Here is a 27,084-nt window from a genome sequence, read left to right as displayed (position 1 = left end):
AGGTCGAACCTGACCCCGTCGTAGCCGTTACCGTTTCTGAGTGACGTCTTCATGTCTGGCTCTGCGGGGCATTCCTCGTTCTCATTGTCCGTTTGTCCGTCAGTTCGTTCGGTGCCTGGACTCAGGACGAATATCGCCAACCCCCCGTTGTCGGCCACTTCTTGCCACGAAAACTTATCCCCGGCAAGTGTCCCGCAAAAAGAAACAGAAAGCCACGAAAATAATCAAGCAGCTCGCGCGCCATCGCAAATTCCGGCTATTTCGTATCTCGCATCGCGATTCGTTCGCCTCTGATTCCGTCTGGCCATGCTCGCGTCGCAATTCCATCCAATGCGTCCAACTTGCTTCGAAACGCTTCTTAGCGCTACGAAGTGGAGCGTACCGAACGAAACGAAGACGATCTCGATAGCGCAAGGTGGATAGCCGACCGTGCGTACGTTAGCGGCGGGAAGGTTCGAAACTGCGGACGCGCGTACAAAAAACTGTTACAAAGATTGATGTCTTTTGCATGCGGCACGCACTTCATTTTCACCAACGGTGGCTGTCTTTATCGAGAAGCCACGTACGCTCGTACTTTTCGTGACGATTAACGGAGATGACGTTGCGCTATTCGGACAAATCTATACGATGGTTTACCGCTGCTTCAGAATGTCCGTTCCGAAAGAAGACGCAAAACCGTTCGTGAATGGACCCGAAAGGTGATAAAATACCACGGAAAAGAGAGAAGGGTGTTTCGTTAATTGGCCGCAATTAACAGCGTAAACTCGCGATTCGCTACCGTCATTCGTTCAAACGGAAATCACCGACCGTCCTTTCAATACGCTCGTGAGATTTTCTCTCTCGATTATACACGTTGGTCGAATTACGAACGTTTTCATACGTATCGTGCAATTAAAACGAAGAAGGATAACGAAGATCGAAAAGGTATCGTGTACGTGTAACGCGCACAAGAGGCTGATAGCTTTCGGAACGTCTACTAGAACCGAAAAGTATATTTTATTTCGGAGATAGAACGTAATGGATTTCATTCATCGGACCTAAGCGTAGGGCGTGTCACGATGTCGACGAAGTTACACCTAATTTCGTATAATAGGCGCGATAATATTCCAGTTTAACGGTCGATCGTCGAATGTTTCTTGCGAATTCTCACGATGTAGATATCTCAGGCGTACAGATCCGTAGCCATTCTTCGATAGCGATATTTATATCGTTGTAAAGGTAGTGGAAAGCAAAGTACGATAATACAAAATGCGTTAACGATTCTCGGTTCTCCTAGATATTTCTAACTGTTTGATAATAGTTCGACCAAGGGAATGTTATTAAACACGGGCTGTGACCCGTCCTCGTTCTCATAAGAACACGTACACGGGATGTTTACCTGAGCTATTTCAATATAGCCGACCATGATGTTGCAAACATTATATCAAACATCATTCAGAAGTATTTCCTTAGAATATAGAAACATCTGGATGACACGTTAATAAATCTTTCAAGGAATTTTCAAACAAATTCGGAATAAAGGTCTCCAGTCCGCTACGGAAAAATTGTCTGACCTTCCTATCGTCAGGACTAATCCCCGTCTCGTTAAAAGTACGAAACGGAGAACCACGTATTTATATCGAAAAACTGTAACGGTAATCGTTCCACATGGAGAGAAGCGAGCAAGAATGAGAGATTTCCTCTTACCTTTCCGATAATTACCCTCGACTTGCACCGTCCTTTCCTTTCTTCGTAGATATCCTTTGGTCGTACCGGCAGTCCCGTTTTGGCTAATACCGCCGCTTCTGTGTACGATACCGGAGTCTTTGTCCGGCGTTCCGTAGGACACTCGCGAATTCGTAGGCCCGTTCTTCGGAAATTCTATTCGTATCACACGCGTGTCACGCGAATACAATTCGTAACCGGACGTTTGTCAATCTGTAACACACGTAATCTGTAGCCGATTCGCGAAAGTGCCGTAATTCGATGTTGACTTGTGCGAGCTTGTTAACTGTCGTTAAAATCAAGAAACCAAATCGTTGCTAACATCGACAGATCGTGCACGATCGTTTCGTGAAACTCACTTGGGCTCACGAGCCCGTGTATTTCGTTTAAAAGCGACCAAATCTCGGATAGTCCCTCAGCGGTGAACTTCTCTCTCTCTCAGCGGCGACGATACACGGCGGTGACGACGGACGACGCCGTTGCTTCTTGGTACCGCCACTCGATAGCGCTGCCTTCGTCCTCCCAACTCGTCCTCCTACCTTCTCCCTTCTAGTCCCCACCAGCTCCCTTCGAACCAGCCTCTACCACATCCACGGGGAACACATACGCCAACTCGCGAGGCTCGGTGTGTCGCGGTCCGTGTTTCGCCCAGGATACTCCCGTGATGTCCGTGAATTCGCTGGCTAACGGAGACGAGGATAGAGTGCGCCCAAACTTCTCGCTTATTCTTCTTCGACTTTTCGCGCCCCCTCGTCCCCCTCTGCCCTTACAGCGCGTGTTATATTTTTCTCTTTCTCGCTCTCGCTCTCTCTCCCTCTCTCTCTCTCTCTCTCCCTCTCTCTCTCTCTCTCTCTCTCGATCGAGCTACTCGATGGAACACACACGAAGATACGAGGGAGCGACGGCTCCCGTACGTCCGAGAAGGAAGGCAAACCTCCAACGTCGGAGAGAATATCGCGGACTCTCGTTCGTTCTCCTACCTTCTCTCATCGCATTCCCCACCAAGCTCGTGACCAACCTCTGCCTCGATGGACACACGCGTACGCCTGATCGGACGCGCGCTGTCTTTCTCGCGTGAACACCGACGCGATATCACGTTGGTCGAGTCTGGACGGAGAGCAGACAGAGAAGAAAGAATTAAATAGGTGTGTACGGACTCGTGGTCCGTCCTCCTGCTCGCTCCTCTTACCCCCCTCCGACCTTCGATCCACGATTTGGTTCGATGCAACACTCGCCGAGAATTTTAACAGCGATCGTATTACGCGTTCCACGTAACGAGGAAAAGGAAGCGCGCGAGTCCTCCTGGCAGAATGTTCAGCGCGGACATAAAAAAAAGCTTTCCGCCGCCCGGTGTCGCGTCGAGTATTTCCGACCAAGCGTTACAGGACTATCGACACCTCCAGATACCCGACGATTCTCTGCGACCAGCTAGAAATTTGCGTATGTCATCTGTCAGTCACTGGGAAATAACTTGGCTCGCGCAACCCTGAGCAGGGTGTTCGTTTCGTTAGGTAATCGTCGGGCAACCGGCACTTATCTTCGACACGCAATAAGAAAACTCGTATATATTTTTGTAGTTTGATACGAAAGAGGGAGAAGCGATACCTTCGCAGCGACCTCCTCCTACTACTTTCCTTCGCTCCCCACCATCGTCGAAGGATTCGGTCTACCTCGAAATCCAAGCGAGCGCACGACCTCGAAACGACGCGACGTCTGGGCTTCGCGAACCGCGGCAAACCGAACGACCTTACCGCGACCGGCAGCTATCGGAACGTCGCGCGTTGAACGATATCGTTTAAACGGCCGCAGCTAGTTCACCGTCCCCAAATTCGGGAAAAATTTCGCCAAATACTGAGCGAACTCGGTCCCGCTGTTCGCCCTGTTCGTTCCACGCCCCACCACTGGTGCACGCGTATCGCCTCCACGAAACGCACTCGCGCGCAGCATCCTTCCACGGAACACTCATACACACGAAGCTGACGGTGGGAAGCAAAAGACAAAGACGGCAAGTAAACGCGCAGCCTCCGCATGGACCAAAATGGCCGGTCGCTAGCCGACCGATTGGCGGGATGGAAACGATAGGGGCGTGGTGAGGTTACGCCACGTACCTTCCAACCGGTCGACGATAAAAATAAAGATCTCGCGACCAAAGTGGGGATGAAAATGGAGGGGAATCGAAGAGAAATACCGAGCAACAGCGTGGAAAGGGGAGAGCGGGAGTGCAGGGTGCACGTTGCATTCGTTACGCGTTTTCGAGGGGCGAACGTCGCTAGCGGGGTAAGGATACGGTGAGTAGGGGAAAGGACTTTTTTATAGATCCCCTCTGTCCTTTTCCGTCGAGCTTTCCTCTCTCCGGGCCTCTCATTCGTCCGTTCCTCTCTCTCTCTCTCTCTCTCTCTCTCTCTCTCTCTCGCTCACTCGCGAGCGAGCGCGCGCGCGTTGTTTCGAGCTTTCTCCCTTACACCGTACCGACTGTATCTCTGTGAGAACGTATGCGTCGCGCGAAACGTACCATGGACAGGGTATATACGCGCATGCATACGCGAGAGTACGGTGAACGCGAAGCGGGATCTATATGTTGGTGCGTGTCACGCGAGCGCGCGTGTAGATCGGTGATCGTCATTAAGAGAGATGCTAATTGAAGGTAAAACGCGGTCGAGCTGTTGGCTCGACCGCGGATATACGCGTATACCGTCCTCGAATTGCCAGCGATATTTTTCCATATTCCAGCGTGTCTCTTCCTTCTCTTTGTCTTCTGCCTTTCTCCCTCTACGCTTCGTGTCTACGTTACGTATCTACGTTAAGAAATGTCAAAGTTCGTCCGTTTTCGTCTCTTTGTCGGAGGATAGCGAACGATGAAAATTTCCTTCGATATCGGTTTTTTTTTCTCTCTCATTCGACTGGTTCCTAACGTTGACAGAAGGAAAACGTAAATAGCTGGTTCGCAAAGAATTCGACGAATCGCAACCGGCATAGAGACATCGTCGGTGAGAGTCGGCTGGTCTCGTGCGTGTCGCGTGATCCTGCACGCTCTCGATGCCCATTTTCGTATCGGTGAGCTACGCTTCACTTCCGCGTACCTATAATTTTCTAGCGCGGTTAACCTCTTTCTCGTGCACTCGCCCCGTGTAATTTTACTCGAACAGATATGTTTTCGTACGGTTGATGGGTCCAATTGTATTGGTCGTATCGATACGATACACATTCAGCTGAGTGTCTCCGCGCGACGATATCCCTTCTAGCGGGTGTCGGTCTCGTGGACATGGCCAGGCGACCGTTGTTGTTTGTTTGTATACGCTATACGAGCAGCCGGGGCACGGCCCGTTGCATTGGTTGCAATGAAAAGAGAAAGGGGAGGTAGATGCGTATATCGTGTTCCATTCTATGAATACAGGCGTACGATGTGTGCGGTTGGGGCACCACGTTCTAGCCTGAAAATTGAATGTCAGCCAAGGAAGAGATGTCACAATATTCCGCATGCCTGCTACCTAGCTACGTTTCTATTGCGTCTCCTTTCTATCTTCTTTCCTCCGCTGCGCTCGTTGCTTGTTTTCGAGAATACAAGAAGAACGCGGCAGTCCGTCGGGTATTCATTTTCATAGGGTGTGTTTACTCTCTCGGCGGTAACATCGGAGGGTAGCTGCGAACACAAATAACCGCGCAACCAGGAGAGAAAAAAAAAAAAGAAAGAAACAGGCGAACGTGTAACTAAAAATATGCGAGATGCCAGAGGCGTTTAAACGTAGCGCGAAATGATAGCGGAACGGGTGGTGAAAACAATAACGAAATATAACGTTGCGTGCAATGAGAATTATATCGTCGAGTTAGAATAACTCTTCTTCTATTAAATAACGCGTAATATTAAGATTTTATGCAGGCATAAATTTCACGTTGCCTTCACGACCTCCCAATTTGCTATCTTCCGAGTTGACGCTTAAATCAACGATCGCCTCGTTGACCGAGAAATCCTTTCGGCATCTGCGCAGCCTATTGGCCGCGTCTTTTCTGAAAAAAGCGTGTCCTGCTAGGACACGAGGTTACCGCCGTAATCCGACGTCCGAATGTTTGACAGAATAATTTTCACGTTAGCAGGGTGCATTATGCTCCTTTATGCTCGCGCCTGGCCCTACGTATTGTCGCCGAAATAAGCCGTATCCCACACCGTACGCGCCCCCTTAGCTTTTATGCGCTTTTGCGCGTATACCGTGACCTCACAAAAACCGGGGAACCCCGTTATATAGTTACACTCGACGAGACACGAAGAAAGAGCGACGAAGAAAGAGAGATTAGAGGACCTAAGCCAAACCTCCGTCTCTATACATATATACGTCCATACGCATACTTGTACAAACCATACGTTTCTTCCTCGATACTTCTTTTTCATCCTCTCGCCGACTTCTGCCTTTCCTTTTTTCACCAACCTGCTCGCGAAGCTGCTTTAACATTCGCGCATGCACGAACGATTCTCTTCTCGTCAGGCCAATTAACGAAACAACCGTCGCGCGATATCGTTGCAAGCTTTTCGGCGAATCGACGTGGTCGATCGGTTATTTCACGAGCGATCCAAAGCTCGAGCGAAGAACGTCGGCGGAGAAGATGGTAAAGCTAGTTAATCGCGTGAATGCAACGAGATAGTGGCTCCGTCACTCGACACCAAATCGGACAGAATCTGTCAAAAAACTGTCACCCGACGACAATGGACCGACCTCTGGCTCGAAAATTTTACCTACGAGGTGAAATGAGACCGTAGAGAAAGAAGGACGGGACGCGACAGGAATGTAAGTAGGAGGGCCTTTGCCACCTATATTTGACACCTTTCAGTCCAATAAAATAAAATGGTTCGGTGGAATGTGGTCTCCCGTTCGAGACAGAAGTGGCGTTTCTACGTCAGCCGTATAACGTCCCTACCAAGCCTTCTCTCCAACCATCTTCTCTGTCTACCGGCCAAGTTCTTCTGAAAGCCGAGGATAATATCTCGAATCCTTGATAAGGGTTACTTCCTTCGTCGACTTTCACCTCGGAATCTTGACGTTTTATTCCTTTTCGCCGGATCCACGTACGTAGTTTTCGAAAAATCGAGTTGTCACGAGAAAAGAATTTCGTAAAAATGCGCCAAAGTGCGAAGCAACGTTCCACCGTAATGAACGCGATCCGAATGCTTGTAAAAGGATTAAACACCAGAGAATATAGCGATAGCTTAGAAAGCTGCGTTAGTTACACATCCAAGTTCGGTGAACCGTGACTGATAGCACTGCGGTCAAAGCATTATCGCATATACGCGTCTTTCCTACGATTTTAATATATCTTCGCTATTGATTTTTCATAGAGACTGCAACAATGTCGTCGCTATTGTGAACGATAACAGTAAGCCACTGGACGATAAATCGTAGCGAATTTTTCAATCTGTGTCGCGAGTTACCGTTTATGAGACGATAAAATATTTGCAATAAAACGTAACAACTTTATGCCGTATCGAACGGACCTCGAGTTCGATGAAAACATCGTATAAAATTAAATTACGGCCTTTGAACGTAGCATTGTTTGATTCTTTTCGAATGGACCGTATCTTTAAAATTTCATTGAATGGAAGAAGCACGGTCGTAGACACGTGCAACCATCATCGCGCATATTTTACGATCGATCTTTCGCGGATTTTCAAGATCAACTCGACGAATGACTGGACGAAAAACACCCTTCGCATTTCCATTCGTCCTAATCCGATAGGCATCGTTCCTCCAGATGTATAAACGAGTTGTTTGTATTGAGATGCGTGGGACAGATATATAATCTAGTCAATTTGACACCCTCCTCGAGGGTCTAATGGGTGCTTTCAACCCAGAACGAACCAGTTATGTAGAACTTTGTTATGCCAAATGGTCGAGCAGGACTGTGCTTCGATGCTTATCGCACGGCGATTCGTTTGTCTTCGAAGGTTCTTAATTTTATTAAAAACTTTCTTTCGCCGTAACGTACAAATTAATAGTCGTTTAGTTGGACTTTATGTATTCTATGAACACAACGTCAGTGAGAAGGAATAAAAGCAGTTACGTTCGTTTTACAAATTCAGCTTTTCCATTTCTGCGTTCTTCACCAGCGTGTTCGATATCGAATGCATTGGAACCTCGGTGTATTTTTTCGCTGGTAGAAATCTGAAACGACACAGCCATGCTCGTGAATAGTTTTGCCATTTTTCATCGAAATTAAAACGAATATATTTCCATACCTCTGAACTATCGGTGGAAAATGATTTCTATCCACCTCGCTTAGATCGTTAACGCCAAACAGAAAACTGACTATCGTTCCGACCACCATCGATATCAGAAAACCGACCAAAGCGTAATACATGAACGATATGGTAAACAAAATAAACGGTTCGTCGTCCGCGCTCGATAGAATGTCACCCGTATTCATTGTCGTTTGGTTCGACGCGATCTCCGCGTTTAAACAATCTTCGGTCGACGTAGAAAGCGGTGGATAAATTAACCGTTTTTGAATCATGTTCACTTGAGCCCCGACTATGATCCAAACCATGGACAACATGGAAAGCAAACCACCAGCGATAGCACCTTTCGACGTTGCCCATGGTACCAACATTCCCAGGGTGAATATACCTAACATCGCGCCGCTCGTTACACCGTGCAGGGTCAAAGATACTCGAAAAATATCGCCTAAACGATCTACGATGAAAACCAGCGACATACAAATTAATCCTACGACCACTACGATAGCCTGGAAATCATAATGTTGTTAGTTGTTACTTTTGCCCAAAAGGACGAGCAAAGATCATACTTTATGATGTACCTTCATAATTTTCGCTGCTCTCTTCTCTTTCTCGTTACTATCGGGTAAACAAGGATCGATAAAATCCTCGTAAATTGTACCAGCAACTGTGTTCAAATTAGCACTCATCGTCGACAGACCAGCGCTGACAAGACCGGCTAGAAAAAGACCAGGTAGTCCTGGAATATCTGCAGCAACGTCCAACACATAATATGGAAGTAATTGGTCGCTTCTGGAAATTACCTGCGAACCAATTGAACCTTTACGTTTCTTTTTTCTTTTACAACAGGGGATGTAATTAATTTCTGTTTACATAGGAACGAATGGTACGTACGTGTGTGCTTATAGGATCACATTTATGGTATCTAGCGTACATTATAAGACCGGTAAAAACGGATATCCATTTTATACCTACCATACATAAACCCATAAACGCTATTGCCCTAACGAGATAAAAATCTTGTTTGTCAGAAATTTCTTTCACCTTCGAGAAATATTATTGCGGTACTCACTTGTGCGCTTCCTTGATATTCGGCACGGCTAGAAATCTTTGCATCGATACTTGACTGATACCGAGCCCCGATAACCACGTCATCGACATACCAATCGACATGCCCCAAAAAGAATTTCGAACAAACGGACTTGGATCCATGCTGCGACGTGTGATAAATAGCAAATTAGGAGACGCTTCGATACGAGGTAATAATAATAATAGTAATAATAATAAAAGTTCTATAAACGATCATACTTCCAAAACACTATTCTGCTACCCTCTTCCGAGATTCTCCAAGTCTCGAATATACCGCCTACAGCCATAGTACCCAATATGAATACCGCGAATAAACTTCCCAACGTTACGGTCATTTGAACAGTGTCAGCCCATACAACGGCTTTCAATCCACCCTAAATATTTTTCAGAAAGATATTCATTATCGAAACGAACGTATTGATAGCGTTATTGTTCACGATGTGTCGTGAGATGAACCGCTTTTTACGGAATATTTACATAAATGTTGTAATTGCTGGCCGTATCTGGCGATAATATTATAAGCAGTGTAAACATTTGACGAAAATCGACGCGCCAAGAAGACGGCTCGTATAATTCCATGTTTAATCGTAATTATATTTTATTCCTATCTCCCATATGATTTATCAACTATATAGTCCCTTATATGCGATAACGTTGGACATGTTTGTAAATATCGCGTATCGTCGCCTATCGTTCCCATACGATTCGCGTAATTCCCAGCCGTTCATTTTTTCAGCCGATGAAAACTGATCTTCGCGTGAGAACGTTTAAAGATCGTTCAACGATCCAACTAATCGAGCCTATATGGTAATAGACTGGAGTTTAGATGTTATATGCAATTTCGTTCTTTACAATCTTAAAGCAAAAACCGAGTACCTTTGAAATGGTTTAGAACGATTATTTAAGCGTAACCTACAAGAAGACCATTGAACTTTCCATACTAAACTCCGTCGACGCGAATAACTGGTAAGTCGAGAGTTAGTTAGGCTAGAGTTCGATTCGACGATTCTTAAAAGCTATTTAAAAGGAAAGTAGGAAGTGTACGTGAAATAACTTACGATAGTCGTGTAGAATATGCACACTGTACAAATTATCGGGGTGATCAAGTGAAGATTGATGGACGTTGCCTGGGAAAATGCTAACGCTGGTACGTATATGATCAGAGGGACGTAAATGATCAAAGAAAGCGTGTAAAGAAACGAGGCGAATGTCCGAACGGGCCTCGTAAATCTCATCTCCAGGTATTCAAACGTGCTGGTCAGTTGTAATTGATAAAATACTGGCAAGTAAATAAGCGAAATGAGAGCACACGATATAATCGATGTAAAAATGCAGGCAGCATATTGTGTACCATACTGATATACTTCGACAGGTACAGCGAGCAAGGAAACTGCCGATATGTGACTGAAATAAATCAAAGAAAACAATTTCTAGTTTCAACATCGCGAAAGAATTATTTTTATCAACGCTTCGATAGAATCGCGTGCATTCGTTAGAAAATATAATTTCCACGGCGTTTTACCTGGCAATTAAACTCATGCTAACTGGGAAACAGGACATTGTTTTCCCTCCGAGCAAATACTCGGTAGTGTTATCCTGTTTCTTGCCAAAACAGCCAAAATAAATCCCTATGAGGACGCTGACCCCTAAGAGACCAGTGAACAATGTGTAATCAGTCCATCCGAATGTAAGTTGTTTCAGTTCTTGTCCGAGCAGTGATCTTGTTTCGTTTTCTGCCATTCTAAAAACGATGAAGTTGAAATTGAGGATTAACTCACGATAGAGAACGTTCGTTCGCCACTTTCGTTCTCGTCCACTTAAACTAAACTCTGCTCAGCTATTGCAACGGACAAAACTATTTCACCTTTCTTTTTATTTGCAGTGTGATAATAGTCGATGTAGCACGGTAAACGATTAATAGTAGTCCAATATTTGTCACACTCGTGTATTGATCTATTTCTGTTACTCGTTATCGAAGATCGAATTCATCGATACGTAGCGTGTTAATTCAGGAGATTTGCGAAAAACGTCGACTAATGGTCAATCTATAAATATGAAATTCAGCGATTTCGTAAAAAGACGGAAAAGTACTCGATGCGAGCTACATTCTCACTAATAACGATAACGTTCAGCATAATGTTATATGTTTAACTGATTTTGCACGAAGATCTGTTTAATTTATGATAGATAGATAAAGTTTCATCTTTCGCAATGTTATGCAAATAGTTGAGTATCCTTAAACCAGTCTCTGAGTTGAATCTTCAGTTCTTCCGCTACCGATATCATTCCCATCTTGTTTGCTAAAAATTTTCAAGAATCTTTTTCGGTCATATATCCTTCATTCTAAGACGGAAATGACGACGAACGTTAGGTCAAACGAACGGGTCCTGTCAATACGCATAAAAACTGTACTCGCGAATGAAAATGATATGGAAATACGAGCAATAAATTCCCTGGACGTTGAACAAATATCGTTCCTATCTAGAGCGAAGTAGCTTGTAGAGAAAGAACAACAGGATTGCTTTATAAGAATCTGCATATATTCCTTATTTTTGTAGTTTTTTATAATTTTATAATTTTTTTTTTTTCTTATAATTTTACAGAATTAAATCTTAAGATATTCCATACAGCAACCATTCAGTTAACTCTCGTATTTTCTGTTGTTTCTCCATCTCGGTACAGTTTCCTAGGAGATTGTCTAAAGTTTTCTTTTCTTCGGAATCGAGTTCGTCCATGGGATTCAAAGGCTTAGTAACCATACTTGGAAGTGTAACATCGTAATAAAGAAATATCTGCAAACATTAATACTTATAATTTGTTTGGTTTACAAACGAATAATAAACTTTACCTTATTATTGAAACTGTTATATACGAGACAAGGTGTTGGAAAACCAGGAGTAACATTATAGTTACCAGTACAGAATGCTCTAACTGGTTCTTCAAATTGAAAACGTACGCTATTGCGTTGTTGATCTAAAATGTAGGTTTGCCCGTCCCATGCGCAAGCAACTATTTCGTCAGAACCATCGCCGGTTACGTCTAATCGACATAGAGCAAATATTTGATGATCTACTTGCATCGACCTAGAAAACATTATGTAAGCTGTATCGTTGCTAAATATTTGCAATTTTGAAATCTTACCATAGAATGATTTCGTCCTTAACTAACATTATTGTCCCATCTAAAGTAGCAAGAGCGTAAGGTTTTCCTTGTAATAAATTATCTTGTATATTCGCGTCAGTTTCGGTTTTACCTTTTCCTTTTGCATCTTCTATCTTATTGTTACCGCTATTATTTTGACACGAAAAATGCTTATATGTAGGTAACAAAGAATCCTTTTCCGACTTAATGTCGTAACCACCAAGAATTACGTTGCCTCCAAGAACATTACCATCAACTTGATCCCGACTAGAAGGATCAGTAGTTCCAAAAGCTTTATTCGTTTTAGAATTTTCGGTCGTTGAATTTTTCCTACGTCCTTCCATGATACTAAGGCTACTTTTCCTTATCTCTGATTGCGAATTATTTTTCTTAAATTCTAATGAGACAGATTTCAAGTTCTTACCACATTGCACTTCATTTAAAACACTCGATTTGAATAATAACTCTTTATATTCGTAATTCGATTTATTTTCTACTACACACTCTAGATCTCCGATGATTTCCGTTGAAATATTTTGATTGCGCATTCTTGATATTCCCAATGTTTGATAGTCCACGCAGCTCGCTGCTGTTTCGTTACTTTTCTGATTAATTTCGTCTTCTAGATGACAATCTTCTGGATTACATTTAATTCGCATGAACGTTCCGCCAGGTTGAGCAACTAACAACGTTGGTGTACCATCCGCCATATGCTAAATAAAAACATCAAAATTCGTTATTACCATAGATTAAAGAATTTACCTTTCTTTTATACAAATTTACTACACCTGTAATGTGACTGTTCCTATTTGATTGGCACATTCCCATTTATTCAGACCAACTAACTTTCCTCTACCTAATTCTAGATTACTTGACCATCTGTAAGATCTAACTACACGATCGGTCAAACCAAGTACCATTTCATTTGCACCATCTTTATCAACATCCGCTACTAAGACCATTTTTGTATTAGTTGGGATTCTTTGTACATGAACACACTCCATTTTACCAGATAATTCATTAATTTCATTATTGCCATCTATTTGATCTAAACTTGAAGAACTTGTCATGTTAACACCTGTTGCGATATCCGTGCTTGGATGGCCTATGATTTTTATCCAATAATATACAAGTTATAATTATTTTTAAACAGCAATACAAAACACAATAATATAATTTGCAACTCACCGTGTTTTATGTTGTCTTGATCAATTGGTTCCTTGATTAATTGTTGAGTAGAAGTTACGTTGCTCATACTAGGGTTAACGGATCTTGGGCTGTAAAAGATATGTGCCCAGCCATCTCCACATATTACAACTAACGCATTTCGTCCATAATTAAAAATATCTCCTATCGCTACACTAGTTATAAGGCCTAGCCCAGGTATCTTTTGCCATAACTCTGAGCCCTGTAATATAATAATTTAAAATAAACGGCGTAACAATTCGTGCCAATAAATTATTAGTAAATTAGTAATATAAATTTACTTTAAAAATATAAAGTTCTCCCTCCGCTGTACCAATAACTAATTCATTGTCACCATCATTGTCAACATCTCCTATTGTTAAACCATGTCTACATACAGTACCAGGTAAATCCCATTGAAGTCTTTTAACAAAACTAACAGCCCTCATTTTCTCTACAACAAATTCTATCTAGCGGGTACTTTTGGTGAATTTAGTGGAAAATTATGATTTGTCATAGAAGGATAAAGATATCGCCAACGGCTAGGTGGCCAGACTATGGAAGTAGCTTTAGCAGTTATCAATCCAAGAGAAATTGGTCCAAAAGTATTAGAGTCCATGGAACGTCCAATATGATCACCTTCTATCCAACAATGACCTTCAGGTATCTAACAAATAGATATGAATTTCCTTATTATTCATAAAATTCTATAAGGAAAGATTTATGGAGTGAAAAATTCTCAAATACCTGCAGAATGTCTGCTTTATAGCCATGTGTGCGTACAATGTCTCCAGAAAGTCCTACAACTCGCTTAATCAAAATTTGTTCTGGAGTTTTTGGAGATTTTACAGTTACTATTTCGCCGCGTTGAATATTTTGTGTACGAACTGCTCGGCGATTCAGAAAAACATAATCAGGATTTCTTTCATCAGGGTTTAAGGTTGGCTGCATAGAAACTCCTTCTACTTTGGCTATGTAACCAACTGTATCCAAAAAAGTGATCCCGATAGGGATGCCTATAAGGATACCCGCAAAGAAATGTCGTACTTTCATCTATCGCATTTATCGACTATAAATAATAAAAATATTTTTAATTAAACATCTATAAGTGTACACAAAATTACATTTATTGATTATAATTTTACAACAACAAATATGAAGTTATACTTTAAAGAGAAAATCTATATTACTTCTTCATTATTCTAAAATTATTAACAAAATTTTAATATAGTTCTTTATTCATAAACTGAAATAATCTTTTATAGGTTAACATATAAAGTTTAAAACAAAGAATTTATTTTAGTCTCAAATTTTTTATAGTGTCCGAGGATTTATATTTATAAAACTTTCATGACTTACAAAGTATTAAACAGATCTTATTGTTTGTTAAACTATGAACTCGAAATAAGTAGAGGTTACAAAATAATTTTAATGTCATACATTTAGGTTAGGAAAACTAATCTTGCTACATATACATACATATTTTACATATACATAGATTGCAATATCCAATGCCATTATACAATGTTTTAAATTATAAACTAAAATAATTATTTAGTAATGATACTTGTTCTTTGTAGATTATACTTAGTTCCATCATAAGCCTAAATTATTCATGCAAAATAGGTGATTATATCTTGTTACAAACAGATTTAAGATCAATATTTTAGTTTTAGAATTCCAAAAACAAACGTGAATTTTGATATAATATTATTTATTCCTTTAATAACAGCGATGAAGGTAACTGATATTACTAAAATGTACGAGCTTAAATAACCTATCATTTAATGGACCGGCATTTTTACTAATGAACGAATTATCATTAAAAAATGCTCCTACTTCCACTAGAATTTAGCTATACATACATACATATATATCTTAAAGCGATTATTTAAAAAAAATTAGTTAATTATTATTAAAGTCATTTATATCAAACTTGTTTTAAATGTTGCATGTGGGAACATTTTTAACATTTTTACGATTGGGCGTAATTTTTAAACTATAACTGGATAAACATTTACGAGGTCCGCGTTTTCTTAACAGTAATACATATTACAAAAAAATGCGCCAACTCTGTATTATTGACATAAAAATTTTTTAAGATATATTTAATAATAGTTTACATTTAACATTATCTATTTATATAGACATCATATAACAGTACTAATAACTTCATCTCATAATGGCTATTAAAATATGATGTGAACATTAAAATACGTTATTAACATTATTATGGAAGATCATGCAATTAAACTCTTTAATTTTTATACAACACTGAATACGATTTCAACTTGTATTTTAATATCTTTCATTTTTACATAATGAACGTCAGGGAATTATACATAATATGATGAAGAGTCATTCAATAGTTGCATTCAATATGGAACTGCATAATTAAACATAGGTATGAAAATGACAATGGCTATATACTAAATGGTTTTATGAACTACATTATTAAAAAATTCTCAGCTAAATGTAACTCAAATACTGCATACAGAATTCCATATAAAATTTAATGCGATAAATAAAAAATGAACAAGAAATTAATAAATTGCCAGCATAATACAAAATTCTAGATAACATTAAACAATTGGTATGTGTACAAGCGTTCTACAGATCAGTGCTTGCCAATCACCATACCTGATATAGGATTAATACCACAGTAATGCATATTAATAATTACTTAGTGCCTATTGCCTGTGCTTGAATTCTGTGGTCATTATTGCACAATGACTTTATCAGATATGTGCACGATGCACTGCCTCTTACTTGGCCCCTCTGATTAGTAAATTTTTGATCCTATGAAATATAAATATAAGATACAATAGGCAAAAATGTAATCATATAATAAATTCGATTCTTATGAACATATTAGGTCTTTGGCAGTGCTTAACCAAGATCTATACCATTCGTGACTATTTTGTTATTTCTTTCTTACTATAGTCTGCAAATTTTCAAGATTGGTAAACACTGATTCAATCAAACGTTAATTCGTCATTATAGTTTTTCTTTTTATCCTGAATTGTCTTTTCATTATAATGTAACTCATTATTTTCATCTTTAATCTGTTCTATTTAATTTCCCTTGTCAAATTTTTACAATTTCGTTGTTCTTACAACTGTCATTATCTTCTCATTTACCATACTTGTTTTCTCTCACTGATATATTTAAAGTAAAATATATATTTTTTATATATTTCTTCTATTATCCTGTCCTTTCTCTTGTTTTTCTTCCGTTTCCTATTCGCTTCCCGTCACTTCCTCTTCCTCCTCTTCGTCATCCTCTTCTTCTCCCTCTTCCTCCTCTTCGTCATCCTCTTCTTCTCCCTCTTCCTCCTCTCTATCATCCTCTTCTTCTCCTTCTTCCTCTTTCTCTTCCTCTTCATCCTCCCCCTCCCCCTGCTCTTCCCCTTCATCCTCCTCGTCCTCATCATCGTCCTCTTCCTGCTCTTCCTCCATCTCCTCCTCTTCCTCTTCCAACTCTTCCTCCACGCCCTCCTCTTCTCCCTCGCTTTCCACCACCTCCTCCTCCTCCTCCTCCTCCTCCTCCTCTTCTTCCTCACTCTCCTCCTCCTCTTCCTCTTCCTCTTCCTCTTCCTCCTCTTCTTCCTCCTCCACCTCTACATCTTTATTCACTTCATCTTCCTCAGTCTGTTTTTCTTCTTCACTCTCCTCCTTGTCAGTTAATTTTACTCTTCCCCTATCTTCTTCACTTCCCTTTGCCTTTTCAATCTCTTCTGCTTCTTCACCTTCTTTTACCTCTGTTTTTCCACCTTTCTCTTCAATTTGTTCTTGTTGGTCATCTTTAAATATATTTTGTTCTATATATATTTCTTGCTTTTTTTCTTCCCCTTTTATTTGCTGTTGTTTTTCTTTATAAATTTCTTTCATTTCATTAACTTGTAGTTCGGTATCTACTTCCTCTTTTCTATTGGTTGTACTAACCTTTAGAGCTTTTTCTGTATCATCCATATTCAAAATTGTTGTATCTTCTGTATTTTGTATTTTATGATCTTCTACCTCAGATACCTAAAGTAGTGGGACAATATTTAGTATCTTTATTTTTAGTATGACATTATAATGTATGATTCAATCTAGTGTAATAATTATAAATTCGGAAAGGGATAACTAAACAGTGTAACTAAATGTAGAATGATTATGTGGATTTAAATAGTTCAGGCAAATAATATTTGCTGTTATTGTAACAAAGTTATAATTAAATATTCAGTTATTCATATGTTAGTTATGTAAATGTTATTATTTGTAATAGTGAAAAAGATGTAATATATATAGTGTATGCATTCTAGTTAAAAACTAATACATTAGTAATCCATTTAGTAGATAATATAAATTAAATATTAATGCTCAAAATAAATCACAGATTAATAATTACTGATGCGTAATAGCACATTAATGTTCAATTTATGTTAGTAATTATTTGAAAAAAATAATGTTTACATCCTACATAGTTCCTGTGATTTGCCATTTTCATATTAACTAATCTGTACAGAAGCAAACAATTAAATGAATGAAAGAATCACCAAATAAAACAAGGCTCCGCAGATTCATTTGATTCTGTTGGTAATTCTAATATTTTCTTACAGCTGCATTTTGGTCGAGACTGATGAGAGAGAGGGTCATTTTGCCTGAAAGTACAACAGGTGCCTCTACATCCTCTTCTGCTTTTTGAGCTTGCGTTTCTGAATCTGTTACAAGTAATTCGCATTGTGGAGGAAGTGCACCTTCTAAATATATCGGTTTTGGTGGTGTTTTTTCTCTCTCAATATGACTGAAATAGTTCCATTACATTTACTAAATATGCTATATTGTAACAAATATATCTTTTCAAAATGCTTTCATTACCTTTGTGAAATTGGGATTATAGGAGTAGTAGGTCTACTACCCTTACCCTCACAACTAGCTGTCATTTCCATACCTATGACTTTAACAGTTGGCGAATGTTCTATGTTTTCTACTTCTTCATCTGTCATACTATGTTCAGCCTGGACAATGGTATCGTTCTGTAAATTAAATAATGCAAATAAATGATCTTTTGTATTATACTGCCTTAAGGGAATAATATTTTACTTTAAATTTTTTAATATAAGATATATATATATATATATATAATGTATATTCTGAATACTGCATTACGATGGTTAATACTTAATAAATAAATGAAGTTTTTAATCTCCTTCTTTTTACAAATACAATACAGCATTTGCTTAAAAATTCACACATTTTAAAACATTGTTTAAAAAATCATGCTGTTCTGTTAAAAAAACTTACAATGTAATAGTAACTAAATTAATGGAGCTATAAATAACAATAGTTAATTTATAAACATGCATTTAAAGTTATGAATTTAATGAAAGAGATTATATCTAAAAAAATATACACTACCGATAATTTTTAATATGTTTTAACATGTTTTAATACATCATAAATACTCTGAAACGTTGTTATTGCAAGGTTGACTCCTTAATATTAGAATTTAAAGATACCTAAATATAACAGGTTACCTTTAAATGACAAATATTTTTATTTCACTGAAAATATTACATGTTGTAATCATTGACAATCACTTCGTTAACTTCGAATTTTTCGCCGAGGGTATGTACTTATTGCCATGTGTTATAGTCGACAATACGTCTTTATCTATATACTCATTTCCATGTATAAAAATAATAATGAGGAAAAAGATAAAAGTTATTATGACATATTCACGTTGTTACTTTATTAATCGCCGTAAGTTATATACCTGAACAACTGAAATGATTGTCAATGATTTAAAGGCAACCTGAGTATAACAGATTTATTATTTGTGGAAAAATATAAATTTAGAGCAAGCAATTTCTCTCAAACTTTGGTTACTCTTGTTAGGTAATCTTTGAGGCAAAGAATATACCTTAGATGAGCGATCAACCCCTGCCAGGCCTTTGGACTTTGGAGGCCCATCTACTATTTAAATGTAAAAATAAGAACTATAAATTCTATCATTTATAATATATTTAATAATTTAAATGCTTTTAACGAGTACTTCACTCAGCTAAAATATGAGTATGCACATTTTTATATGAAGATGAATATATAAAAAGTGATCAATAATTTAAATATAGTTATACAGAAGCATTGGAGAATAAGAAAAAGCGAAATGTCGAAGATCTCATAATGTCGAAGATCTCGTAATGAATATGTATATAATGTACAACAGGAGAGGTAAAACTTGAAACGCAATCAGAACACAACAACGTGCACATTTCTAAAGACTAAAAAACTGAAAATGTAAATTGTTTCATAATTAGTCTAGTAAACCTTGAGTTCTTGTTGTGGGCTTGGACTATGCATAACTGAACGTGATATGTTGCCCATCTGAACAACAATTCTTTCCATGGCTGCTTCCGTCTCGACCAAACGTCGTCTCAGTTGATCTATCTCTATGTCTCCTGCCGCTTCTTGTGTTCCAGCATGTATAACATTACCAAACGTGTTCAGAGAATATACACGAGTACTTACAATATTTTTAATTTTAGTCTAACAGTTTTTTGTTAAATTTATGATATAAATACGTGTGTGTTCTAATTGTGCAAACCTTGCATCATGCAACACCATTTAAAAATCTGATTAGATACTCAAAAAAACATGTACCTTATTTTTCAGTATTTCTTTAAAGGAACTAGCTTTCAAGGAAAACACTGCATTAATGATAATGTAAATCAAGTGTTGTCAATATCTCTCAAACATTTAAAGAACTTACGGTCCTTTAATTCCTCTATGGTAGGTGGCCTTTGTGGCGATGGGGACCTCTCCTTTTGATAATGCATTGTACCACCAGTCATTGCAGTAGCAAAAGCTTCAGGACTAAATACCATTTTCCGAAATTCTTTCTCCGCTGCAGCTCCTGGATATTCTGAAATGATTTCACTATCCGAATTTTTTCTCAGTACCTAATAAAATAAATTACAATAAGATTTCATAAAATTTAAATAAAGTTACCTAAATATCCAAATTTTATAGAATATTTTACCTTTACAATTGTATATAGGAAAAATAATACAATGCCCGAAGTATATAATGGCATAATAATTCCCATAGTACCATTTCCTTTTGGTGCAGGAACAACATGTCCTGCACCTCCTAAAGGTGGTCTCATCTTTGGCACAACATGATCAGGTCTATCTGCTACCTTTGGTACAATATGCGAGGAAGGAATAGTTCTACCACGTTCTCTTAATGCAGGATGTAAACCACCTGCATGTGGAGGTGTACCTCGTTCTTGTTTTATGGTACCTAAAAATACAAATATTATTTTTTTAAATATTACTTGAAAAAAATAGCATGTAAAACAAACAGAACTCAAAATTCCTTGTAATAATTTCTTTATAATTATTTCAAGTTTTATAGAAACGTTAGTACATTATCATTTTAGTCTATTACACACATTTAAAGCTATAACTATAGGCCAAACTTATTCCCATCTACTCATCTCTAGTTATACATACTTGTTCTTTTGGCAACCTGCCAAATAGAAGAGATAACTTGAATCTCCTTTCCATATATAATTGGTTAGTTTAATAATACCAAACTGATACTCTTTATTAGAAGTAATTACTAATTCAGTGATTCAATTCAAATGATATAATTATGTTAATAGTAAAAGAAAGTTACTCATGCTTGTTAGTAGCTAATGTCAAAAGTTTTAAATAAGACTTTTTATAATTCTTACTGTGCGGCATTAAAATATGATATCTGATTAGATGTGGAGTTCCTAGTTGAGAAAGAGCTATACCAAAATGTATTTTAAGACAGAGGGAACTATTAAATGATCTGATTTCTTCTAAAACTTGTTTATAAGATTTTCCCAGGCGTTCTCTTTCAGCAAGAAATGTAGATAAATCTATACCACATCTAGCTAAAATTTCTTCTCTACACAAACTTGCACCTTGTGGTGTTAATTTTACAGTTTTCAAAACATCCCTTACTCTTGGATCAATTTGATGATGTTTCAGTATATTCTGACATATTTCATACATAATATCAGCAGCAGTGACATCACTTTCAAAGATTACATCGCAGCATGCTAATAAACATTTGAGAATTTAATTCATTGACAAGAAAAAAATATAATTTTTACTTTTAAATAATTAATTAAAAGAAAACGAATTGAAGGCAACAGAAAAATATATGTGATTGTAATTAAGTAGCTAGTTTTTTTAAATTCAATATAAATAAAATTTCTTCGTAATATCACGTACTCTCTTTTGTCTTCAATGAATTAGATATTTCGATAAAATCTTACCTGAATTGTCCGACGTATAATGTGGACTGACAGATGCTGTGAACATAGGATAGAATATTTTCGGCCACAATACTGCAAAACACCCGATTACAATTGCTAGGACAAAAATCGCCTTTCTTGGACCGAAATCCGTTATTTCAGCCATATTCGTAAATTTGTCGTTCGTATCGTTCTCGCAACTTCGATAAATGGTAAAACAACTGTAGTTCTTCCACTGGCACGTCCAGGGATCGCGAAAGTGGATGGAAGACGCAGCGCACTGTCGTCTGCTATTTCTGTCATGGGACAGGGCTGTGTCTATCAGCTTTTACTCCCAAAACGTTTTTCTTTAATTTATCCTTAACAGAATTCGCAAATACATTTATAGAATCAAGTGGCAAAGAACATATTTAAAAAGTGTAAGTCTTTCCAATTTGTTATACCTAACTCAATAAATATATTAAAAAGATTAACATAAAAGGAACTGTGTTAAAAAGTTTGGAACATCCTTATATTTAGAAGCTGACTAATTTTTAATGATAATACTAATGTAACAATACACAAACATTATACCGGAATAACGTAATTTTGCTGAACTTTTTTTTTGTCTAGGATCAAAACACTCTATCTGTTACAAGAATAAGCCAAAAAGTAAGCCAGAAATAGCAGGTTCTGGCAATGTCACATAGGCAAAGAAAGACCTTGTCTGATAGATGGATGATAAAAATATATACAATTTATAGGTTATTGTTTTGCTGGCATTTATTTACAGAATTGTTTATACAGAAAAAGTGTAATAATACCCTAGAGTTGATAATGTTCTATATATTGAGTACAGAGTTGATAATTCCCAAAGGAATTTATTCTGGACCACCTCTCTGTAACAAAAAAGAACTAATTTAATAAAAATTTGTTCCTTTTCCATTGCATATGGATTTCAGAAAGTATTACATGAATATAAAGATCATAAATATCATAAATTCATCTAAATTCTAATAATTTATGTTCTATATGAATGGCAAGTTTGATTACATAAAGTCACTGATAAAATAACAGAATACTTACATTAATATATGCAATTTCCTTTTCATCAATGGGTCGTCTTTGATAACGTGGAGGAAGATAAATATCTTCTATTGTCGGTAAAACCACTACATCAGGTCCTGTTGCACCAATACTTTTTTGCGACATAGTCGGCCCTGCATGCACAGATGGTGTGGCTGTACCTGGAATAACTAACCAATAACAAGGATTTCAGTCGGCTTTTTCAACTGAAACATTCAAATGTCAACAGTAACTCTTGCTTGATATTATTACCTCTGCCACTTCCACCTTTACGAAATTTAATCAGAGGCACATGTGGTTTTACTACCTATTAAAATTTAAATCTTGTAAATTGAGTGATTTTATTATAGTCATATATTAACATACGGTATACTTTTTTTACGATTATACCGATGCACTGACCTTCCAACCTTTGCTTGCCATCATAATTGTTCTTTAATATCTTTCTGCTGTGTCTTATTCGAAGGCCAAGTTTTACTTGCAACAGAAGCTTCTTTCGATCGCTTTAAAGCTTCAAGTAGATGGCGTGTTTTGACATACTTTAACGAGGACAAAATAATCGTCAAATACCTGTGTGAAATTCATTAATTTCGCGAAACTAACATCATATGATATCACCAGAAATTAATAAGCAACTTTTCTACTTAACTTCGCTTAAGTATATCTAATTCAATTCAAATATAAATAGGCAAGAGGAATATGTAATGCAATGTATTGAATTTAAAAATTTGTCAAATTTAAGTATCAATTTAGGTTAATTCAGCTAATATGTGACATTACGAAATAAGTGTGTCTAATATCTAATATTTTATCTCTAGAAATTTTCGTAACTACAACGATTATTCATTTTTTTTTTTTTTAATTTTTGCTATGTGTAGTAATATATTATGTAGTATTTAATATGGTAGGTGTAGATAATAAAAATACATATATTTATTTATATATATAATATATATATATATTGTAATAAATTTTATTGTAAATTTTACTTAATTCCAAAGTATTTGGTATCAGACAATTTCGTTTGTAATACCACATAAAACGTGGTTATTTCAGCAGTCTTTCAATGACTACAATGACGTTAAGCATTGATGTCATATTCAGATCTTAAACTTAATCTACTTCTTCCATTCGTGAAGCATCTTCTGTGTCTCCTTCCAAAGGAGGAACTTCTTCTGTTGTTTGCTCTTCTGGTATAGATTCTTCTTCATCGATACCAAGACCCAACTTGATCATTCTATAAATTCTTGCAGCGTGAACTTGTGGTTCATCCAATGTAAAACCTGATGAAAGAAGTGCTGTTTCAAACAACAAAATTACTAAGTCTTTTACTGCTTTGTCACTTTTATCAGCCTCTGCTTTTTGATGAAGGGTTTCGATAATAGCATGATCCGGATTTATCTCAAGGTGTTTCTTTGCTGCCATGTATCCCATAGTAGAAGTGTCTCTAAGAGCTTGAGCTTTCATGATCCTTTCCATATTGGCAGTCCAGCCATATTGTGAAGTGACTATACAGCAAGGAGAATTAACCAATCGGTTTGATACTACAACTTTTTCTACTTTGTTATCAAGAATATTTTTCATTACTTTACATAAATTTTCGTATTTAGCTTTGTCTTCTTCTCTTTTCTTTTTCTCTTCTTCGTCCTCGGGAAGTTCCAATCCTTCTTTGGTTACAGATACCAATTGCTTACCATCAAATTCTTTCATTTGTTGCACCACGTATTCGTCGATAGGTTCTGTCATATAAACTACTTCAAAGCCACGTTTTTTAACACGTTCAACAAATGAACTGTTTGCAACTTGTTCTTTATTCTCCCCAGTAATAAAGTAAATGTGCTTTTGAGTCTCTTTCATTCTGCCTACATAGTCCTTAAGAGAGCATACTTCGTCTCCAGAAGCTGAGGTGTGATACCTCAAAAGATCCGACAATTTATTACGATTAGAACTATCTTCATGAATACCCAATTTAATGTTTTTGCTAAACTGTTCATAGAATTTCTTATAGTTATCCTTGTCCTCTGTGAGTTCTTCGAACAATTCTATGCATTTTTTAACCAAGTTTTTACGAATAACCTTTAAGATTTTATTTTGTTGAAGCATTTCGCGAGAGATATTTAGCGGAAGATCTTCGCTATCCACTACTCCCTTCATAAAATTCAAGTATTCTGGAATTAACTGTTCACAATTGTCCATAATGAACACTCTCCTTACATACAGTTTAATATTATTTTTCCTCTTCTTATTTTCAAATAAATCAAATGGCATACGCCTTGGCACGAAAAGTAAAGCTCTGAACTCCAACTGACCTTCTACAGAGAAGTGTTTAACAGCCAAATGATCTTCCCAATCGTTTGTCAATGATTTGTAGAATTCACCATACTCTTCTTGGGTTATATCATCAGGATTCCTAGTCCAGATGGGTTTTGTTTTGTTCAATTCTTCATCTTCGGTATACTTTTCTTTAATAGTCTTCTTCTTCTTTTTCTTTCCTTCACCCTCTGCTGTTTCTTCTTCCTCTACATCCTCAACCTCTGGTTTTCCATCATCTTCTTTTTTCTTTTCTTCTTCTTCTTCAGCCTCATCTTCGCTCAGCTCCTTTTCACGTTCCTTCTGTACTACTAATTTAATTGGATAACCAATGAATTGAGAATGCTTTTTTACAATTTCTTTGATTTTACTCTCTTCTAAGTATTCAGTTTGATCTTCCTTTACATGTAGAACAATCTTTGTTCCTCGCCCTAATGGTTCTCCAGTATCGTGCCTAACGGTAAACGATCCGCCAGCACTCGATTCCCACAGATATTGTTCGTCGTCATTGTGTCTGGAAACAACAGTTACCTTATCTGCTACTAAATAGGCAGAATAAAAACCTACACCAAATTGTCCGATCATGGATATGTCTGCACCAGCTTGAAGCGCTTCCATAAAAGCTTTAGTACCAGACTTGGCAATTGTACCAAGATTATTTACCAGGTCAGCTTTGGTCATACCAATACCAGTATCAATGATGGTCAAAGTGCCATCATCTTTATTTGGAATAATTTTAATAAACAATTCTTTACCACTGTCAAGCTTAGTAGGATCTGTTAAAGACTCGTAGCGTATTTTATCAAGAGCATCGCTAGAGTTTGAAATCAGTTCTCTCAGGAAAATTTCCTTATTAGAATAAAAGGTATTGATAATCAATGACATAAGTTGAGCAATTTCTGCTTGAAAGGCGAAAGTTTCCACATCTCCCGCTTTTGTCTCCATCTCTGTTGACATCTGTAATAAATATTTAAAAAAAAATTAAACTTATATTAATTCTTTTTAATCTTTATATAAAAAAATCTCGTGTATTTCTTTTATTTTTTCTAATATGCAATAATTACATCCATGTCATAAACATGTGGTATGCACCACATGTGTATATATACATATAGATGCAACAAAGCTTACTTCACTTTGTTAGTTTCATTGCGAATTTAATCTAGGTGTAGTAAAATTTTTAGAAAGATACAAAAACACATACGTGTGAATAAAATACACGTGAATTAATAATTTGAATTGAACAAAAAGGATCGGTAATGAAAACGTTAACATAGTTTAGCATAATCATAAAACCATAGAAGTTTATCAATTAAAACATTTATTAAATATGTGAATTTGATATAAACTTACCATATATTTCTTATCAGTCAATTTAAAGCAATTATGCCTTAATGTCCAGTTAAATTGATATAACAAATGATACACTTAACAAATGACACAGTACCACGTACCGGCAGCTTGTAGAATGGAGTCGCGCAATGACTAGGATTCTCTTTATATACTTGCCAAAATTCTAGAATGTTCTAGAATGTTCTAGAACTTTTTTACCCCTTTGAATACTCCATATCCGGTGGAATTTAAATCTATTTCAATGATTTTTAATCAATGAATCGCTTTTGTCTCTGCTATTGGTATCGGTCGCCTGCCAAGAAATAGAAACACATAATTTTCCTCCAATCGAACAAAAATACGTGCTGTTCAAACGATAAAAACGACAATGATTCTTTTTCTCCCTAGCGCGGTACTTCCGGAATTTGTTATGAATTAATGTATCCAACATTATCAGACAAGTGTACAATTAAACAAGTGGACAAATCATTCATATACTAGTACTTTTGTTAATTATGATTAGGCTGTTTTATTAGCATCATCAACGAGCATGCAAAATCGGAAAATTTCATTTATAGTTACTTTAAATAAAATGTTATCGATAGATATATCGAATTGAGTTATTAACAGTCGTATTAAATTTTGTGATTTGATTGTTTTAAATAAGTGTTTTCGCAGTAAAACTTTTCCAGTTAGTTTTCGCCGAATAATTTTGTCTTTAACATATTTAAGAAAAATCTTATCATTTTAAATGGTTCATA

The 27,084-nt window shown here is 37.3% G+C and overlaps 7 protein-coding genes across 12 annotated transcripts in view; all 7 read right to left on the bottom strand.

Moving 5' to 3' along the window:
- Nucleotides 1–3,988, bottom strand: part of LOC117237640 (homeobox protein OTX1 A-like) — a 35,609-nt gene extending 31,621 nt beyond the window's left edge. Inside the window, exons 1-2 of one of the 2 annotated variants that reach the window (XM_033501818.1) lie at nucleotides 3,310–3,988; nucleotides 1,687–2,387 (exon numbers count right to left, since the gene is read on the bottom strand). The gene's annotated coding sequence lies outside the window, so the exon portion shown is untranslated. Of the gene's footprint in view, nucleotides 1–1,686 lie in introns of both variants that reach the window. The other variant, XM_033501810.1, reaches the window with a different exon arrangement.
- A 3,635-nt stretch (nucleotides 3,989–7,623) lies between these two features.
- On the bottom strand, nucleotides 7,624–11,028 carry LOC117240837 (sodium-coupled monocarboxylate transporter 2-like). Of its 2 annotated transcripts, XM_033506868.1 has the most exons (9): nucleotides 10,878–11,028; nucleotides 10,536–10,754; nucleotides 10,072–10,417; nucleotides 9,233–9,387; nucleotides 8,997–9,137; nucleotides 8,819–8,927; nucleotides 8,506–8,727; nucleotides 7,928–8,433; nucleotides 7,624–7,853 (listed from the first exon to the last, which is right to left on the bottom strand). In XM_033506868.1, exons 2-9 carry the CDS (start codon nucleotides 10,751–10,753, stop codon nucleotides 7,760–7,762), a joined length of 1,791 nt encoding a protein of 596 aa, XP_033362759.1. In that variant the 5' UTR covers nucleotide 10,754; nucleotides 10,878–11,028; the 3' UTR covers nucleotides 7,624–7,759. The 2 variants fall into 2 exon arrangements, with proteins under 2 accessions (XP_033362759.1, XP_033362755.1); XM_033506864.1 differs by lacking the exon at nucleotides 10,878–11,028 and having other exon boundaries at nucleotides 10,536–10,854.
- Nucleotides 11,029–11,589: 561 nt separating this feature from the next.
- Nucleotides 11,590–13,819, bottom strand: LOC117240832 (KICSTOR complex protein ITFG2-like). The gene is made up of 6 exons (XM_033506863.1): nucleotides 13,642–13,819; nucleotides 13,343–13,562; nucleotides 12,943–13,259; nucleotides 12,155–12,867; nucleotides 11,862–12,096; nucleotides 11,590–11,805 (listed from the first exon to the last, which is right to left on the bottom strand). Exons 1-6 carry the CDS (start codon nucleotides 13,786–13,788, stop codon nucleotides 11,626–11,628), a joined length of 1,812 nt encoding a protein of 603 aa, XP_033362754.1. The 5' UTR covers nucleotides 13,789–13,819; the 3' UTR covers nucleotides 11,590–11,625.
- LOC117240851 (mitochondrial inner membrane protease subunit 2-like) lies at nucleotides 13,778–15,043 on the bottom strand. Of its 3 annotated transcripts, none has more exons than XM_033506875.1 (3): nucleotides 14,699–15,043; nucleotides 14,087–14,408; nucleotides 13,778–14,006 (listed from the first exon to the last, which is right to left on the bottom strand). In XM_033506875.1, the coding sequence occupies exons 2-3, from the start codon at nucleotides 14,390–14,392 to the stop codon at nucleotides 13,806–13,808; spliced, it is 507 nt and encodes a 168-aa protein (XP_033362766.1). In that variant the 5' UTR covers nucleotides 14,393–14,408; nucleotides 14,699–15,043; the 3' UTR covers nucleotides 13,778–13,805. The 3 variants fall into 3 exon arrangements, with proteins under 3 accessions (XP_033362766.1, XP_033362771.1, XP_033362769.1); XM_033506880.1 differs by having other exon boundaries at nucleotides 14,780–15,043; XM_033506878.1 differs by lacking the exon at nucleotides 14,699–15,043 and adding an exon at nucleotides 14,530–14,686.
- Nucleotides 15,044–15,746: 703 nt separating this feature from the next.
- LOC117240824 (histone acetyltransferase KAT6B-like) lies at nucleotides 15,747–21,919 on the bottom strand. The gene is made up of 9 exons (XM_033506858.1): nucleotides 21,638–21,919; nucleotides 21,065–21,418; nucleotides 20,366–20,628; nucleotides 20,096–20,285; nucleotides 19,654–19,793; nucleotides 18,202–18,359; nucleotides 17,941–18,127; nucleotides 16,861–17,367; nucleotides 15,747–16,824 (listed from the first exon to the last, which is right to left on the bottom strand). The coding sequence occupies exons 1-9, from the start codon at nucleotides 21,780–21,782 to the stop codon at nucleotides 16,579–16,581; spliced, it is 2,190 nt and encodes a 729-aa protein (XP_033362749.1). The 5' UTR covers nucleotides 21,783–21,919; the 3' UTR covers nucleotides 15,747–16,578.
- A 441-nt stretch (nucleotides 21,920–22,360) lies between these two features.
- LOC117240814 (28S ribosomal protein S36, mitochondrial) lies at nucleotides 22,361–23,241 on the bottom strand. Of its 2 annotated transcripts, none has more exons than XM_033506850.1 (4): nucleotides 23,084–23,241; nucleotides 22,934–22,988; nucleotides 22,682–22,851; nucleotides 22,361–22,494 (listed from the first exon to the last, which is right to left on the bottom strand). In XM_033506850.1, the coding sequence occupies exons 1-4, from the start codon at nucleotides 23,105–23,107 to the stop codon at nucleotides 22,477–22,479; spliced, it is 267 nt and encodes an 88-aa protein (XP_033362741.1). In that variant the 5' UTR covers nucleotides 23,108–23,241; the 3' UTR covers nucleotides 22,361–22,476. The 2 variants fall into 2 exon arrangements, with proteins under 2 accessions (XP_033362741.1, XP_033362747.1); XM_033506856.1 differs by having other exon boundaries at nucleotides 22,682–22,842.
- Nucleotides 23,242–23,631: 390 nt separating this feature from the next.
- LOC117240806 (heat shock protein 83) lies at nucleotides 23,632–26,478 on the bottom strand. Its single transcript, XM_033506844.1, has 2 exons — nucleotides 26,345–26,478; nucleotides 23,632–25,948 (listed from the first exon to the last, which is right to left on the bottom strand). The coding sequence occupies exons 1-2, from the start codon at nucleotides 26,345–26,347 to the stop codon at nucleotides 23,795–23,797; spliced, it is 2,157 nt and encodes a 718-aa protein (XP_033362735.1). The 5' UTR covers nucleotides 26,348–26,478; the 3' UTR covers nucleotides 23,632–23,794.
- Nucleotides 26,479–27,084: the final 606 nt, after the last annotated feature.

Source organism: Bombus vosnesenskii, unplaced genomic scaffold, assembly GCF_011952255.1.
Source record: "Bombus vosnesenskii isolate JDL3184/JDL3185 unplaced genomic scaffold, Bvos_JDL3184-5_v1.1 scf7180000013264, whole genome shotgun sequence".
NCBI lineage: Eukaryota > Metazoa > Arthropoda > Insecta > Hymenoptera > Apidae > Bombus > Bombus vosnesenskii.
Note: the sequence above shows the minus strand (reverse complement) of the source record. Positions and strands in the feature narration are given on the sequence as shown.